At 48.8% G+C, this 16,248-nt stretch overlaps 1 protein-coding gene across 1 annotated transcript in view; it reads right to left on the reverse strand.

Moving 5' to 3' along the window:
• AHRR (aryl-hydrocarbon receptor repressor) overlaps positions 1-16,248 on the reverse strand; it is an 84,764-nt gene that overhangs the window by 21,483 nt on the left and 47,033 nt on the right. The window contains exon 5 of the mRNA XM_030333368.1: positions 915-1,004. Within this exon, the coding sequence (XP_030189228.1) occupies positions 915-1,004 (90 nt within the window). The remainder of the gene's footprint in view (positions 1-914; positions 1,005-16,248) is intronic.

A 16,248-nucleotide genomic window follows, 5' to 3' on the forward strand; every position in this document is an offset into this window, starting at 1 on the left:
TGGCCCTGCAGCTAAGGTCATGTTTCTGCTTCCTGGTGCCCCACGTTCTCATCTGTCCACCACTGGCTCTGACCTGGGGCTCTGAGCTACACAAGAGTGTAAATTTCGGGGCGCCTGGGTGGCTCCATTGGTTGAGCGTCTGACTTTGCCCCAGGTCATGATGTCACGGTTTGTGAGTTCGAGCCCCGCGTCGGGCTCTGTGCTGACAGCTCACAGCCTGGAGCCAGCTTCGGATTCTGCCCCTCCCCTGCTCATGCTCTGTTGTCTGTCTGTCTGTCTCTCTCTCTCAAATATAAATAAGCATTAAAATTTTTTTTTTTAAGTATGAATTTCGATTTGGACTTGAAGCTCAAACTTTGGATTTCTCACGAGCGACCTCCTTTCCTTCCCAGAGGCCAGGACCTGAAGTTTCCTTTTCCCTCCCTGGGCCATGGGTGGGTTTTTTTTTTTTTTTTTTTTTTTTTTTTTTTTTTTTTTTTTTTTTATTGTACCTTTTCTTTTCTTGGAGGAGGATCCAGTGTTTGGTGGGTCTCAACCCCAGAGCCTTGCCCCAATGTCTGGAATCATTCAGCCTGGGCAGGCCTGCGGCAACAGACCAAATGAATTACCTGGACATCAGTAAGGGCATTTCCAGAACACGGTATTTCCCGAATGTGCCCCATCTCTGGGGTTTCAGACAGTGATGCTGTGGCAAGGTCGCGGCCAGCAGAGGTCAGTGCCCAATACAGTTGTGACACCCTGGACACCTCTCTTGTGACCTTGAGCCCTAGACCAAGCTGGGATGTGGAAATCCTTACCTGATAAAACCTGCGTGATAAGAAAAGCCTGGTTTTACAGGTGTGTGAGGCTGGAAGACAGTAAGCGTGTGCAAACCGTGGGACCCGCCACGCCGCAGGCTGAAGAGCTGTGTTTACCTGGTGGAAGCCCAGATAGTCCACGATCGTTGCTGACGCGTAAAATATCATGCCTTCCGCACTCACGACCAGGGCAAAGCCATCGAGAGACTGGAAGAAACAAGAATTTGAGTTGGCTCCTGCCCACATTCTCAGAACCTTCACAATGAGAAAGCGCAAGCATTGTCTCTGCTGCATTTTCGACCATTTCTCCTGTTCCGTAGTCTGTATTTATAACCTCCAGAAACACCCACTGTTGATTTATTTATTTGTTTATTTATGGCCGTTTTGCAATAGGTCCCAAGTGTGCAGATGACAGGGGCACTTCATCATGGTTGATAAGCCTCAACACTGTGTTCTTCTTTTTCTAATGATTATAAAACTCATCTTGTACAAAATACAAATATCATCATGGAGAGATGAGGCTCCCAGCAGTACCTGAAACAAAACAGGAGCCTCACTTCACTATATGGACTGTCCCTGTTCACGCACTTTCTTCCAGACTATGTTCTGGTTTTCCTAAGAGTTTTTATCATGAATAAATATCGAACTCCATCAAGTGCTATTTCTACATCTACTGAAACAGTAACATAACATTTCTTTTTTTTTTCAACGTTTATTTATTTTTTTGGACAGAGAGAGACAGAGCATGAACGGGGCAGGGGCAGAGAGAGAGAGGGAGACACAGAATCGGAAACAGGCTCCAGGCTCTGAGCCATCAGCCCAGAGCCTGACGCGGGGCTCGAACTCATGGACCGCGAGATCGTGACCTGGCTGAAGTCGGACGCTTAACCGACTGCGCCACCCAGGTGCCCCAACATTTCTTTAGTCTATTGATGTGGAGAATTTCATGATAGGTCCCTGATGATGAATCATTCTTGCATATTACAGGATAAGCCTTAGCGTCACTTCTAATATGCTCTTGGAAGTAACTCACTTTGCTGTGGAGACGCTCATCCGTATTTAAGGAAAAGCTGGCCCATGAGCGTCCCTCCTGATTTTGGTGTCAGGATCACTAGATACGAGTCAGGCCCCTCTCCCTCTTTTCCATTTCCTGGACCTACTTATTGAAGGCAAGGATAACGTGCACCTTGAAAGTTTGGTTTCACTTCCAAGAGCATTCAGCTTGAGGATGATGGGAGACAGCAAGTGAAAAGGGGAGGGTTTTAGCACCATGTCGGTTTATGTAATGGTTGTTAGTGTATCCAGGTTTTTAATTTTTTCTTTATCAATTAGAGCATCTTAAAATATTTTCCTCTTCATTTTAAATTTGTTAGTGTCTGCTATTCACAATATTTTTATGATTATTAAATCAGTTATATCCATAATTATTTGGTGTGCGTGCATGTGTGTAGAAAAGTGCGGCATGTGGCTACGCTGTGCCTGACTTCAAATCTTTATTCAAAAAGCAAGCTTTGTAGCTCCGCCCTGCAGTGATTTCCCAGAATCACCAGTAGTGAAGATGCACAAGAGAACACAGCCACCGATTTACATGATCGATGAGCATTTCATCTATCCTCTATCTATCTATCTATCTATCTTCTTCCTGTTCACCATCATCATCATTACGATAAAGAAAATGATAGCTGGGGGCACCTGGGTGGCTCAGTCGGTGAAGCGTCCGACTGGCTCAGGTCATGATCTCATGGTTCCTGAGTTCGAGCCCTGCATCAGGCTCTGTGCTGACAGCTCAGAGCCTGGAGCCTGCTTCGGATTCTGTGTCTCCCTCTCTCTCTGCCCCTCCCCGGCTCGCACTCTGTCTCTGTCTCTCTCTCAAAAGGAAATAAACATTAAAAAAATTAAAAAAAAGAAAATGATAGCTCACACGGTGCACGTGAGTATTGGGTACCCTACATGGAATGTCTCATTCAATTCTACATCACCTCCATGCAGCAGGAGGTTGCAACTCTACTCGGCCAGTGCAGAAGCTGGAGGTGAGGGAGGGCATCCGGGCAGTGGAGTTCATAAATATTTCAATTTGTATCTTTAAAATACAGACATTTAGAGACTTTAACTTCTATGAAGTTTGTAGTTATTGGCAGTATCTCACAATACTCATTTCCCTTAATTCTTGATCATGTAGGATACTTTTTTCTTTTTAAATTTTTGCTAATTTGTTAAGTGATAAATTATTGTACTATTTACTATAATTTTCATTTCTTTGATTATTAATGGGATTGATATTGATGAGATTCCACACACTCACTGTTAGCCTGTAGTTCTTGCTTGGCAAACTGCTCATGCATATCATTGGCTAATTTTTCTATCAGGGTTTATAAATATCAATTCCCAAGAGCTTTTAAATTGCTAATATTGAAGATCTCTAGGCATCCGAGGACAGCAGCAGCCACCTAACCCCAAATACCCTCGCTTATAAATGATGGAAAACAACAAGAAAAGTGACACTACACAAATCCATGCCCTTGTCCTGATGAGACCACAGAGAGCTGGTAACTTGCAGAGACATTAGCAGAAAAGACAGTACTAAATCCTAGTGAGCTATGAAAGGAAGAAGAGTGTAGTTTCTCCTTAGGAAACTAGAGTAAAAGAGCCAATTAAATCCAACATAAATGGAAGAAAGAAAAAAACAAGAGTGAAAAAGTCAATGATATTGTTTAAAATTGTCAAATAATGAACATCATCAACAAAGTCAAATTTGGTTCTTCGAAAAGATTGATAAAAGATCAATAAAAGATCAATAAATTTGATATACCCTTAGCAAATTTTATCAAGAAAAATACAAGTTACTGACACCAGGGATTTACAATCATGACACAGCCAGGCACCTGAGTGGCTCAGTCAGTTGAGCATCCTACTCTTGATCTCGGCTCAGGTCTTTTTCTTTTTGTAACAAATTCAAATTTCTTTTTTTTTTTTTTTAATGTTTATTCACTTCTGAGAGGGAGGAGGGGCGGAGAGAGAGGGGGACAGAGGATGTGAAGTGGGCTCTGCACTGAGAGTAGAGAGCCTGACGCAGGGCTTGAACTCACAAACCACGAGATCATGACCTGAGCCTAGGTTGGATGCTAACTGATCCACCCACGCGTCCATCAGCTCAGGTCTTGATCTCAAGGCTGTGAGTTTGAGCCCCTCATTGGGCTCCACACTGGGCATGGAGCCTACTTAACAACAACAACAACAACAACAACAACAACAAACCTTCCCACAAAGAAAACTCCAGACCTAGATTAAAAGAACAAACAAACAAACAAAACATGGGGCACCTGGGTGGCTCAGTCGGTTAAGCATCTGACTTCGGCTCAGGTCATGATCTAGTGGTTTGTGGGTTCAAGCCCCGCGTTGGGCTCTGTGCTAACAGTTCAGAGCCTGGAGCCTGTTTCAGATTCTGTGTCTCCTCCACTCTCTGCCCCTCCCTTGCTCATGCTCTGTCTCTCTCTATTTCTCAATAATAAATAAACATTAAGAAAAATTTTTTAAACCAAAAAAACCCATAAAATGCCTAGGAATAAATCTAATAAAAGATGTACAAGACCTGAATAATCCAGGAGATATGCCATGCTCCTGCACTGGAAGATTCCACATGGTTTAGAGAGCCCAGTCTCTAAAATCGGTCTATGGTGTGATGTGATCCCAATCCCAATCTCAGGAGGGTTTTCTTCCTTTTGCAGAAATTGTCAAGCTGATTCTAAATTCTATATGTGCAAAGGGCCCATATTTGCCAAAGCAACGATGTTAAAGAAGAACAAAATTTCAGAACTTACACTGGCTTCATGACTTAGCATAGAGCTGTGGTAGCCAGGACAACATGGCATTAACGTGTCTGGGACAGCTGGTTGTCCGTATGGAAAAAATGAACGCGGACTCCTATCTAATTCCGCAGAAATTAATTCAAGACATAGCTTAGGCCTAAAGATAAAACCTCATAATCATAAGGTTTCTAGAAGAAAACAAAACGTCTTCATGAGTCTGGAATAGGCAGATTTGGACACAAAAACACTAGCCCTTCATGGAAAAACTTGATAAACTGGACTTTATTAAAAGACACAATTTAAAAATGTAGAGACAAGCCACAGGGCACGAAAACAGCGTTCGCAGCACATTGACCAAGGACCTCATTCAGAATATATAAAATTCATAAATGGATAGTAAAAAGATGAACGACCCATTTTTTTAAATGGGCAAAAGACTTGAACAGATACTTTCCTAGGGAGATGGAAGAAAGGCCTGTCTATGATGAAAATGTGTCCACATCATTAGTCATCAGGGAAATGCAGATAAACATCACATTAAGATACCATTTCACAAACACTGGGAGGGCTACAGTCAAAAAAACGGACAACACGAAATGTTGGTGAGGATGTGAACCATCACCAGTAAGAACGTAAAATGTGACAATCACGTTGGGAAACGGTTTTGAGGTTCCTCATAAACATGAACATGCATTCTCCCCATGACCAGAAATTCCACTCAGTGCTTATCCAAGTGAGATGGGTGTGCTCACAAAAACACCCTAACAAGAATGTTCATAGTGGCCTCCTTCCCAACAGTCACACTCTGGAAATAACCCAGCAGCTACCAGCCCCACATGAGGGCTATCACACAGAGAAAAAGAGCACCCTGCTGACCATGGGGCCTGTGCATCTATTTATAGGGAGCCCAGGGGCAGCCCAAACAAAGCAATGGGATAAACATCAGAAAGCAGTTCCCTGGTGGTGGCAGAGGGAACCACATTAAACAAAAGTAGGAGAAAGTCACAAATAAATTTGAAACCCTAAATAAGTGTATGTTTCCCTAGGAAAATACGATGTATCCATTAGAGACAGAAACCTTACCTGACTGATTTCTCTAGAAGACACAGAGGAAGTTACCAAGGATCCAGCCCACAGATGGCTTTAACATGTAACCACCAAGTCTTAAAGATCTGATCGCATCAATGCCCCATAAATTGTCCCAGAGCATAGAAAGTCAGGGAATTTTTCCACTTATTTTCAGAAGTGTAACACTGACACTTAACTCTGATCAAAGAAAAGTACAATAAAAATAAAATTACAGACCTTTAGTTATTGATGAGAATGTACAAATAAAATATTAGCAAACAGATTCCAATTTCACATTAAGGAAACACAATACACATGACCAAGTGAACTTATTCCAGGAATGCAAGGTTGACTCAACATTAGGAAACCCATTAGCTTAATACACATTTATAGATCTACGGGGGATAGTCTTATAATTATCTCCATAGATGGTAAAAAAGCTTTCCACAAAATTCAACATTTATTCTCTATAAAAACCCTTAAGAAAATAGGAATTATAGGCACATTCTTAACATGATAGTGTTTATGTGGGTGCGTGTTATTTCTAAGTCACCAACTTACTTAGTGGGGAAATATTCTAGGTGTTTCCAGTAATACCAGGATGCAACACAAAGATAGCCATGATCTCCCATTCCAGTGTGTGCAAACTACAGTCCCAATTATGGCCTGGCACTTGGTTTTGGGAATAAAATTTTACTGGAACACAGACACACTCATTCATTACTTATTGTTTGTGGCCACTCTTGCACTGTAACAGTGGAGCCGAGTGGGTGCAACTGTATGACCCACAAAGCTGGAAATATTTAGCATCTGGCCTTTTAAGAAAATGTTGGCTGACTCCTATCCTACAGTGACCACCATCAGATGGAGGTGTTAGCTGTTATAGCAAGACGAGAAACCAACAGGAGGCATAAGAACTGGGCAAAGTAAAATGGACTCTGTCTACAGATGCTATCACTGGATATCTGGAAACTCCTAGAAAGCCAATGATAAAATAACTCAAAAAAAAAAAAAAAAAAAAAGATGGGCAAAAGACATGAATAGACACTTCTCCAAAGAAGACATCCAGATGGCCAACTGACACATGAAAAAATGCTCAACATCACTCAACATCAGGGAAATACAAATCAAAACCACAATGAGATACCACCTCACACCTGTCAGAATGGCTCACATTAACAACTCAGGCAACAACAGATGTTGGCGAGGATGCAGAGAGAGAGGATCTCTTTTGCATTGTTGGTGGGAATGAAAGCTGGTGTAGCCACTCTGAAAAACAGTATGGAGGTTCCTCCAAAAACTAAAAATAGAACTACCTACGACCCAGCAATGGCACTACTAGGCATTTATCCATGGGATATAGGTGTGGTGTTTCGAAGGGACACATGCACATGTTTATAGCAGCACTATCAACAATAGCCAAAGTATGGAAAGAGCTCAAATGTCCATCAATGGATGAATGGATAAAGAAGATGTGGCATATATACAATGGAATATTACTCAGCAATCAAAAAGAATGAAATCTTGCCCTTTGCAACTACGTGGATGGAACTGGAGGGTATTAGGCTAAGTGAAATTAGTCAGAGAAAGTCAAAAATCATATGACTTCACTCATATGAGGGCTTTAAGAGACAAAACAGATGAACATAAGAGAAGGGAAACAAAAATAATATAAAAACAGGGAGGGGGACAAAACAGAAGAGACTCATAAATATGGAGAACAAACAGGGTTACGGGAAGGGTTGTGGGAGGGGGATGGGCTAAGTGGGGGAGGGGCACTAAGGAATCTCCTCCTGAAATCACTGTTGCCCTATGTGCTAACTAATTTGGATGTAAATTTAAAAAAATTAAAAAATAAAACAAGTTAAAAAATTAAAAAAATTAAAAAAATTCAGTAAGGAGGCAGTATATAAAATTAGATACCATATTCAATAATCTTTACATACTAGAAAAATAACCAAATTAGAGGGTCTGATGATAGATAAAACCCCATTTACAAACACATTAAAGAAGATCCATTACTTGATAAATAAACTTAACAAGAAAGTGTAAAACACAGGGGCAGAAAGCTTTAAAACTTCTCAAGACACAAAATTATATTTGAACTGATGGAAAGACATCCTTTGTTCCGGGACAAGGCAATTCAGCATTGCAAAAATGCCCGTTCTGCCCAAGTGAAGCCCCCAACAGACTGCCACTCTGTTTTGGGAGCAGGCGAGTCGATGCTACGTGCAGGCAGGAAACGTGCAGTCATAGCTACAAAAGACAGGAAAAGTGAGGAGGGAGGGCTGTCTCATTCACACACCGAAATGTGGGGCCGACCTCTGTCGTCACGACGGCTGGTGCTGGTGTCAGTGACTGGTCAGTGGACTGCATGGCGAGTCCAGAAACAGGCCCCAGCTTAGATGGAAATGTGGCATAGGAAGCAGGTGTCACCGGAACCACTGGGACAGAACGAGCTTTTCAATAAATGGTGCTTTGTGAAGCTTTTGTTATGGTGCTTTGTGTTTGTCCGTCTGTCCGTCAGGGCTGGAGAATCATCTTCAAGGTGGTGTTTGCCCCTTCAGGGTTACCAGGTCGATGAGCTCACAGTGGCTCCCGACATGGAGAATCACCTTATTCCCATGGCCACCATGGCTCGCTCCTTCTGCTGCAGACACAGTCAACTCGCTGTTGCTTTATTTAGAGTTCTTTCATGTAGTGTCTCGAGGAGATGAGTTGGTTTCTCCTTTGTGCCCTCCATCAGGCTTCAGTGCACGGTTTTCTGACCTCAAAGAATTAGCCGCGACCCTCTCCCCTTCCGTTCCGTGCTCTGGAACTTGGTTTTCTGTATTCAGGTTCGCTAAAACTTGCGTGTAGAAACGAGTGGATCAGACACCCCCACCCCTAGCTCCACTCCCTCTCACCAGTGTGACTGATTCTGTTCAGAGTAACATCACATGTACCCACGAACAGCTCCCTCCCAGCTGCCACAGGGCAGAAGCTGGGTTCTGGGGAGCCTCCCTGCTCCTCGCTCCTGCTCCTGCAGGAATGTAGCTATTGCACGGCAGAGGATGGAACCAGCCAGAGTCCCCCAACATCATGATCCTCCATGGCGCTGCAGTCAGGCCTCCGTCTCGTGGAGCCACGCAGAACCTGTCCACAGAGTGCGTCTTCTTCTGGGTGATGCCTTGTCTTTTTGTTTGCTCCCTACTTTGTTTTCAGATAACACCGTTGTAGGTTTTCTGCCTACTTCGTTCAGGTACAATGTGACTCTTGCCTCAGATGTGTGTTTTCTGTGTTGGGGGTAGAGGTGTAGGAAAAGTGCACCTGCCAACCAGAGCTAGTGTGTTCTGCCGTGTTCTGGTGATGGGACGACGTCACATGAAGGTCCCAGGAAAACCCTCAGGGCAAAGGACCAAGCCTTCCAGCTTCACACAGAGCCTGCTCCGCTACAAAGCCACACATCCAGCCGCCAAAGTATTTCAAAAAGGGAAGTGACAGCACTCAGGAAAATGTAAAACACACTTGTCAGAGCTCTTCGAGAGAGATGCGGTAAAACGTCAAAACCAGCCCCAAAGGCGCCCGAGAAGCTAGGTGCCCACAGGCAGTCAGGATAGGATTTCTGCTGCGAAATGACCCCCTCCAGACAACCCTGGAGTGGCCTGGCTCCTCTGTGACTTGGAAGTTTCAAAGTTTTGGACAATTTTCTGACGCAGAGGCACACACACTGGGGCGATGACTCTGCAAAGGACTCAGCTTTTGTGCTGAATTTTCTGGGCAAGAAATCCCCATCTCACGTAGCCCTGCAGCCTTGGCCACGGACTTAAATGGTCCTTGCAAAGCCCCCCGCCCCTGAACCCCAACGTACTTCTGAGGAACAGGAAATTGACCTCATACAACATAGGTGTCCACCAAAACACCTCTAAGAATCAAACTGCGTTACTTGTCATTTGAATAAATGTCCACCTCCAGACAGAAGTGTGTGGTCCCACATATCCTAACACCTTTGAGTGGTGAATGGAAAGTCCAGTATCTGCCTGGCTCTCATCCTAGGGGGCTATTTGAGAGTTTGTAAATACGCCTAAATCAGGCACCCGGGGGGCTCAGTCAGTTGAGTGTCTAACTCTTGATTTTGGCTCAGGTCATGATCCCAGGGTTGTGGGATCGAGCCCCATGTCCAAGCTCCGCACTGAATGTGGGGCCTGCTTAAGATCTCTCTCTCTTTCTCTCTCCCTGTGCCCCTCCCCACAACCTCCATCCATGCTCTCTCTCTCTCTCTAAAAAATTTAAAAAAATATATATATATATATGTATGCACCTGCCTAATGCCCTGTCCAATGCCTCTGCTCTTGGACACACAGGGTTTTGGGGGAGGCACCTATGAACATTTGGAATTTGTCTGTTTACATCATTTATCAAAAGACCTGCCTTCACTGCCTGAGACAAAAGAAGTGTGGAGGCATGTGACGACATTAAACACACTGCCAGCCTACGGGGTGGGGGCCTGGCTAAGAGGAGTGAGGGCACCCGGCACCTGGCACTCACCACCAAAGAGCCGGGCCCCTTTCTGCCTGGACGTGACCTGGCCTCCCTCCTGCCCCACGCTTAGCCGAGGCCCTGGGGGCTGGCGCCCACGGGGGCTGGTGGGTTTCAGGGTGGCGGGGCAGGGAGAACGGGCTGGTACCACCCACTTCCCGTGCAGTGACGGGGGGACACTTGGGTAAGTCAGGGCGCTGCCGCCACAGCGGATCGCACCCACTGGTGCTGGCGCAGCCTCGCAGGATGGGAGCAGCCAACCACGAAGCCCCTGCCGTCCTACCCCTGGGACTCGGACGGAGGTAGGTGGGGCCACACTGGGGTCCACGGACGGCTGGTTGGAAGACCATCGATCGTGCTAATAGACTATCAGAGTGACTATTTGCTGTTGCCACTACCCTGAGGTCGGGTGACGTGCTCAACGGGCGGGCAGTCAGACCAACTGCCATGTGGCGCTGGCAGCGGTGACCTCAGAGGGGTCTGGCGGCGGGGGGTGCGTGGCCCTCGGCCCCAGCCCCTCCTGGAGCGCCCGCTGCTCGGCCATCTCCCTGAACGGCTCCCCCGAGGGGAGGCTGCTGCACACTGAGCCTGTCGTGCTAGCAACGGTTCAAAGACCGAACGACGGCTCAAGGCTCGAGTATATAAAACGCCTTCTTAAAAAAGATTTTATAAGATTAGTCACAACCAAAAACAACCTTAATTTTAACTCACGAGGCAGAAATTTTTTAAAAAAGAAAAAGGACCATAAAATGCCGTTTGCCGAGTCATATGGATTCAATATCGGATTGACGTTCTGGTCCAGAAGCATCATGCCAAATACTTTTACACATGTGGGACCATCTTTCAAATATGCATCGCCAACGTTTGTTTTCTCCCGGTCTCTTTTTAATCCTACAAGAGTTTTGTGTTTTCTCAAACATGGTACATGGAAAATGAGGTCACTTTTCCAAGTGGAAAAAAGGATTTGGTCCCAAACTTAAGACTGAGCTTTTTTTAAGGGGCAAAAAAGTCACATCTCTATTCAATTACTGAAAGTCACGAAACGTGCACCTGCAACTTAGGGGGCAGCAGGGGTCACGGCAGGTGAGGGCCCCGGGTGCCCGCGCCTCCCACGCTGCTGGCCCTGCCGCCCACAGCCCCTCTGTGGGGATAAAGCCAAAAACGTGCGAAAAGCCCGGGACTTCCCTTGGCAAACCCGTTGCATATCCTGATCTCGTCCAGTCCCGCGGCAGAAAAAACAGCCAGCAAGTACTTCAAAGATCGTTCTGTCAAGGTCACGGCAGAGGAACACAACGAGGGAAAATGGAACAATTCTAACGGCCCCTCATCGCTCCTCCCTAGAATAAAGGGACGTGGGGAGCCAAGCACTCCCCTGAGAGCCGCGGCCATGGCTACGGGGCAACAACACAAGGCCCAGCCCGCGTCAGTCACGCGAGCGAGCGGGCACCAGGCAGCTGCCTGGCCTTGCTGGAGGCAGATCACTCGCGGCCTCTCCATGGGGCCCGCGTGCGTGCGAGGGAGCGGAATGACTGGCTGTTTATAGATCCCACAAACAGTAAACTCAGCCTTGAATTTCTGCCACGAAGCGGCAACGGTGCTTGAAAACAGTTCTTGAAAGACGCAGTTGGCTGACCCCGCGTTCCCTCGCTCTAACCCGGGCCCGGCTCTGGGTAACCCGCTGCCCTGGGCTCCCCGGGGCCTTCCTTTCCACGGGAACCACAGAAACCGGGGCGGAGGGGGAGGGGGGAGGTGCCGGGACAGGGCTCTCAGCAAGAACCACCGCTCTGCAGCCGTCCCGGCCTCCCCGTGCCCAGCGGGGGTGGAGCCCAGAACTAGGTGCCGGCTGCCATGTCCGGCACCCACTGTCTTCCCTTCTCTGGGACCATGCTGCTTCTTCACGGACCCTTCAACCTTGTGCTGCCTCTTCAGCTGTGCAACCTTGGCGAAGTTAATTAACCTCTCTGGGCCTCAGTCTCCTCCTCTGAAAAATGTGAATGACAGCAGTGACCACCTATGAGGGTTAAATGAGCCCTGCCCAGCACAGAGTGGGCAAAGAATCCATATTGTACTAGAATCCATAGAATCTGTACTATAATTAGAATGCAGGACATGTGATTTGATACCAGAAGTGTTGAAATCATTTCCTAAAGTGAGAACAAAGCCTATATTTTAAAACTGGGATCTACTTCCTGAGTACAAACATCTTAACGTGAAGTTTGGTTGATTAAAAGCCAGCCCAGTTAGGGACAATCAATAAATAAATGCTATTGATGAGTCTGAGGGTCCATCTGGAGGAAGCAGGCCTGTCCTCGCAGGCGTCCTGATGGCTGGAGGGTTGCACTCACTGACCCTGAAATCTCTGACCTCACTCTCCGAGTATGTTCTAGACCACCAGCCTCGGCCTGGCTACCATGGGTCACTCCAGACCTTCTGGGTCAGAGCCTGCCTTGGACAAGTTCCAGACCTTTCCTTCACACGTGGGCAGCTCTACACCCAGGAGAGCCTGATCCAGCTTTGCCCCACTTTGCCCCCCCACCACTTCCGAACAGCAGGAAGGAGGGGTGGTGCTGGGGCCTGAGGTGGCTTGGTGATAAAGCCCTCCAGGCAGAACACCACCAGCAGGAGGGAGAGCTACAAGGGTAACCTGTAGACCCACAGGGTGCTGGCAGCCTCCTCATGAGGGGGTGAGTCAGGTGTGAGCCTGAGCCGGCAGTGGGCCATCCCCCAGCATGCCCGGGGAGGGATGCTCTGAGACAGAACAGGCACTCCAGCATCCAGGTGACAGGAAGGTTCTCAGGTTCCCAGAGGTTCAGCTGCTGCCGCATGAAGCCAGGATGACACAGAGCTGCCTGGAAGGTCCTCACAAATGCTGGCTCCTCCCATAGTAATTAAAACTCCACATGATGGCTCAGGGCTGCAATTCCTCAGTGTTCCACAGATTCAAACATTGAAATGGTAACGTGAACAAGAGTTAAAACACGTGGCATCTTAAGTAAGCATGGCCCATGCTCCTTCCATGGGGCTTCCCTACCAGAGGCTGGCCCAGTCTCCTCACCTTGTGCTGAAATCACCTGCTGGAGACCCACTCAATGACTCAGAGCTCAGTGGGGGCAGGACCTGGGACACATGTGTCCAAGCCTAGGAGACCCTACAACCAAGCAGGACCAGAGTAAGCACAATGGTCACTAAGTGAGAGGGACCCAGTGAGCCCAACTCAGTGGCTGAGGATAGTCAGAGGTTCATTAGGATGGTCAGGGGTTCCTGGTGGATGGTCAGGGTTCATGGTGGATAGTCAGAGATTCATGGTGGACGGTCAGGATTTATGGTGGACAGTCAGGGGTTCATGGTGGACGGTCAGGGGTTCATGGTGGATGGTCAGGGGTTCATGGTGGATGGTCAGGACTTATGGTGATTTATGGTGGATGGTCAGGGGTTCATGGTGGATGGTTGGGGGTTCAGGGTGGTCAGTCAGGACTTCATGATAGACAGTTGGAGATTTATGGTAGACAGTTGAGCGTCCATGGTAGATGGCCAGGGGTTCATGATGGACAGTTGGGGATTCATGGTGGAAAGTCAGAGAACAAATGGTGGATGGTCACAGGCTAATAGATGGTGGGGGGGGGGATGGTTCACAGTGGAGAATCCTGATGACCTAAAAGCCACAAAAAGGCCAGGCCCAGTCAAGTCCCAGCCACCCAATCCATCCTCAGAGATGGGACCAGGATCCATGCACTGACCCCACAGGAAGGCCACTGGATGGGCAGAAGGCACAACCTCACGGGCCAGGGCAGGACAAGGTTGAGAAGTGACACAAGCTTGTGGGCAGGGTCCTCAGGTCAGCCTGGGACACCCCATGCATATCGTCAGGCTGGCAGTGGGGCACGGGCCCACAGAAAGTAAGGAAGGTAAGGTGGAGGGCTGTACTAGAGGGGCAGGGAGCCAAGCTTGCCCTCCTGGCATGAGGCCTCTGCTTTCCATGCTTATTCATGTCTGGTGAGCCCCTGAAAGAACCTGAAAGGGGCTTCAGAAGAGTGGGTTCAGCAGCCACAACAGAAGATAATCAAAGGCAGATTCCTTGGAGGAGAAAGACCAAAGGAACACCCAGGAGGCATAGCCGCTGGTGCTGTAGACTGCTCCACAGGGAGACAGAAACAGGCGAGGCTCTCTCGAGGGCCGGGCAGCCCGCACTCCATCACCTGCCATGGGCCCCCGGAATCACACCAGCTCCTGCCCTGGTAACCCCACTTACACCCTTCAAAAGTCAGAGACAGACTCGCCCCTCTTAAGCCTGTCGGCTTGAGGGAGCCAGGCCTGAGCAGGTGGGAGGTGGCCAAGGAGTCAGGCCCCAATCCCAGGGCCCCTCTGTCTGTGTCCCAGTCCTTCTTGGTGGGCCGGGGCTGGGACCCCCAGCTACTGTGCTCTCCCCCCATGCCTGAAGGCCCTGTCCTGTCCTCCCAGCCAATTCCTACTGTGCCCTTCTTTCTGCACCAGGCAACCCCAAGTCCTGGCCATGAGTTTGCTGGGGTTTTGTGCCTGCTCTTCCCAGCCTGTGTGTCTGGGGACTAGTCTCTAGGCCAGCAGAGTAGAAGAGCCTCGGAGGGAGATAGGCTCCCGTGTCTCTTGAGGTCCGATGTGGGGGACAGTGAGTTTCTAGGTCTTTCTTTAGAAGAGCCACGACCTGGAGGTGGGAAGTCCCTGTGCCATGCCAGCACTCCCTGTAGCTCCCGCCAGGCCCCCAGACGGTACCCCGCATGAGTCACCATCCCGAGGCCCCGGGAGTGCCCGGGAACTGCTGGGACCCCTCCCCTGAGGACATGCTGCAGCCCGCAGTTCTGTACCCTAAACACAACCCCTTTCATCCACATCCCCACATGCAGTTGGTTCAATAAAACATGGACACAGGGCTTCCTGACTCCTCCTCCCCAAAATCAGGCCCAGGAAAGGAGAGGAGAAAAGGAGGAGCCCCAGAAAGGCCATCTAGGGCTGGGATGAGGAGGTGAGGAGGCGACTGGGGCTGCAGCCTGGGCAGGGGCTTGGGGGCAGGCAGAGAAAGGTGGAAGGAAGAGATCTTGTTCTGCTGTGGTCCCTCCCCGCACTGCCCAGGGACCGCCTCCCCTGGTGGGGCAGGCAGGGGTGAGAGGGAGAGGGCCAGCTGGAGGAAGCAGCCCAGGTGGGGGCTCCCTCCCAAGGGGGGGCCGGCATCCCCTCCCCTCCTTGAGCCTTGCCTGCCCCAGCACACAGCTCCCCGGCAGAGCAGGGACAAGGCATGCAGGGCAACACAGGGGGCTCAGGATAGAGAGGAGCGTGAATTTAAAAAGTACATTTCGGGAAATAAGAAAAGACATAAGCAGAATAAAACAAGAAGCATTACAAACAAATCAAATGGAAATAGTAGGCATGAAACTGGAACCAGAGAAATAAACCAGTCCGGGATCTGGTGTGATGGACGGCACCCGGCAGTCGGCCGGGAGGAGCCCCCTCTCCTGAAGGGCAGCGGGCGGGAGGGGGGCGGGGGGGGGGGTGGAGACCAAACAGAACGTGGAAGAAAAACCAGCAGATGGGAGGGTGGCTGTGGAAGTACCAACATCTGGATAAGAGCAGCTCTAGAAGATGAAAGCAATAGGGGAGAAGAGCTTTATCCGACATGAAGACAGAAATAAAATGTCCAGACTGAGGACCACAGACCTCAGATGGAAGGAGCCAGCACAGCGAGGCCCACAGTAGACGCAGGGACATGTCACAGCCAGACCCACAGTGGACCCAGGGACACGTCACAGCCAGACCCACAGTGGCACAGGGACATGTCACAGCACGACCCACAGTGGGCGCAGGGTCCCGTCACAGCCAGACCCACAGTAGACGCAGGGACATGTCACAGCCGGACCCACAGTGGACGCAGGGACATGTCACAGCCAGACCCACAGTAGACACAGGGACATGTCACAGCACAACCCACAGTGGACGCAGGGACATGTCACAGCACAACCCACAGTGGATGCAGGGATATGTCACAGTGAGGCCCACAGGGGACGCAGGGACATGTCACAGCCAGACCCACA

The sequence above is a fragment of the Lynx canadensis genome, chromosome A1 (genome assembly GCF_007474595.2).
Source record: "Lynx canadensis isolate LIC74 chromosome A1, mLynCan4.pri.v2, whole genome shotgun sequence".
Taxonomy (NCBI): domain Eukaryota; kingdom Metazoa; phylum Chordata; class Mammalia; order Carnivora; family Felidae; genus Lynx; species Lynx canadensis.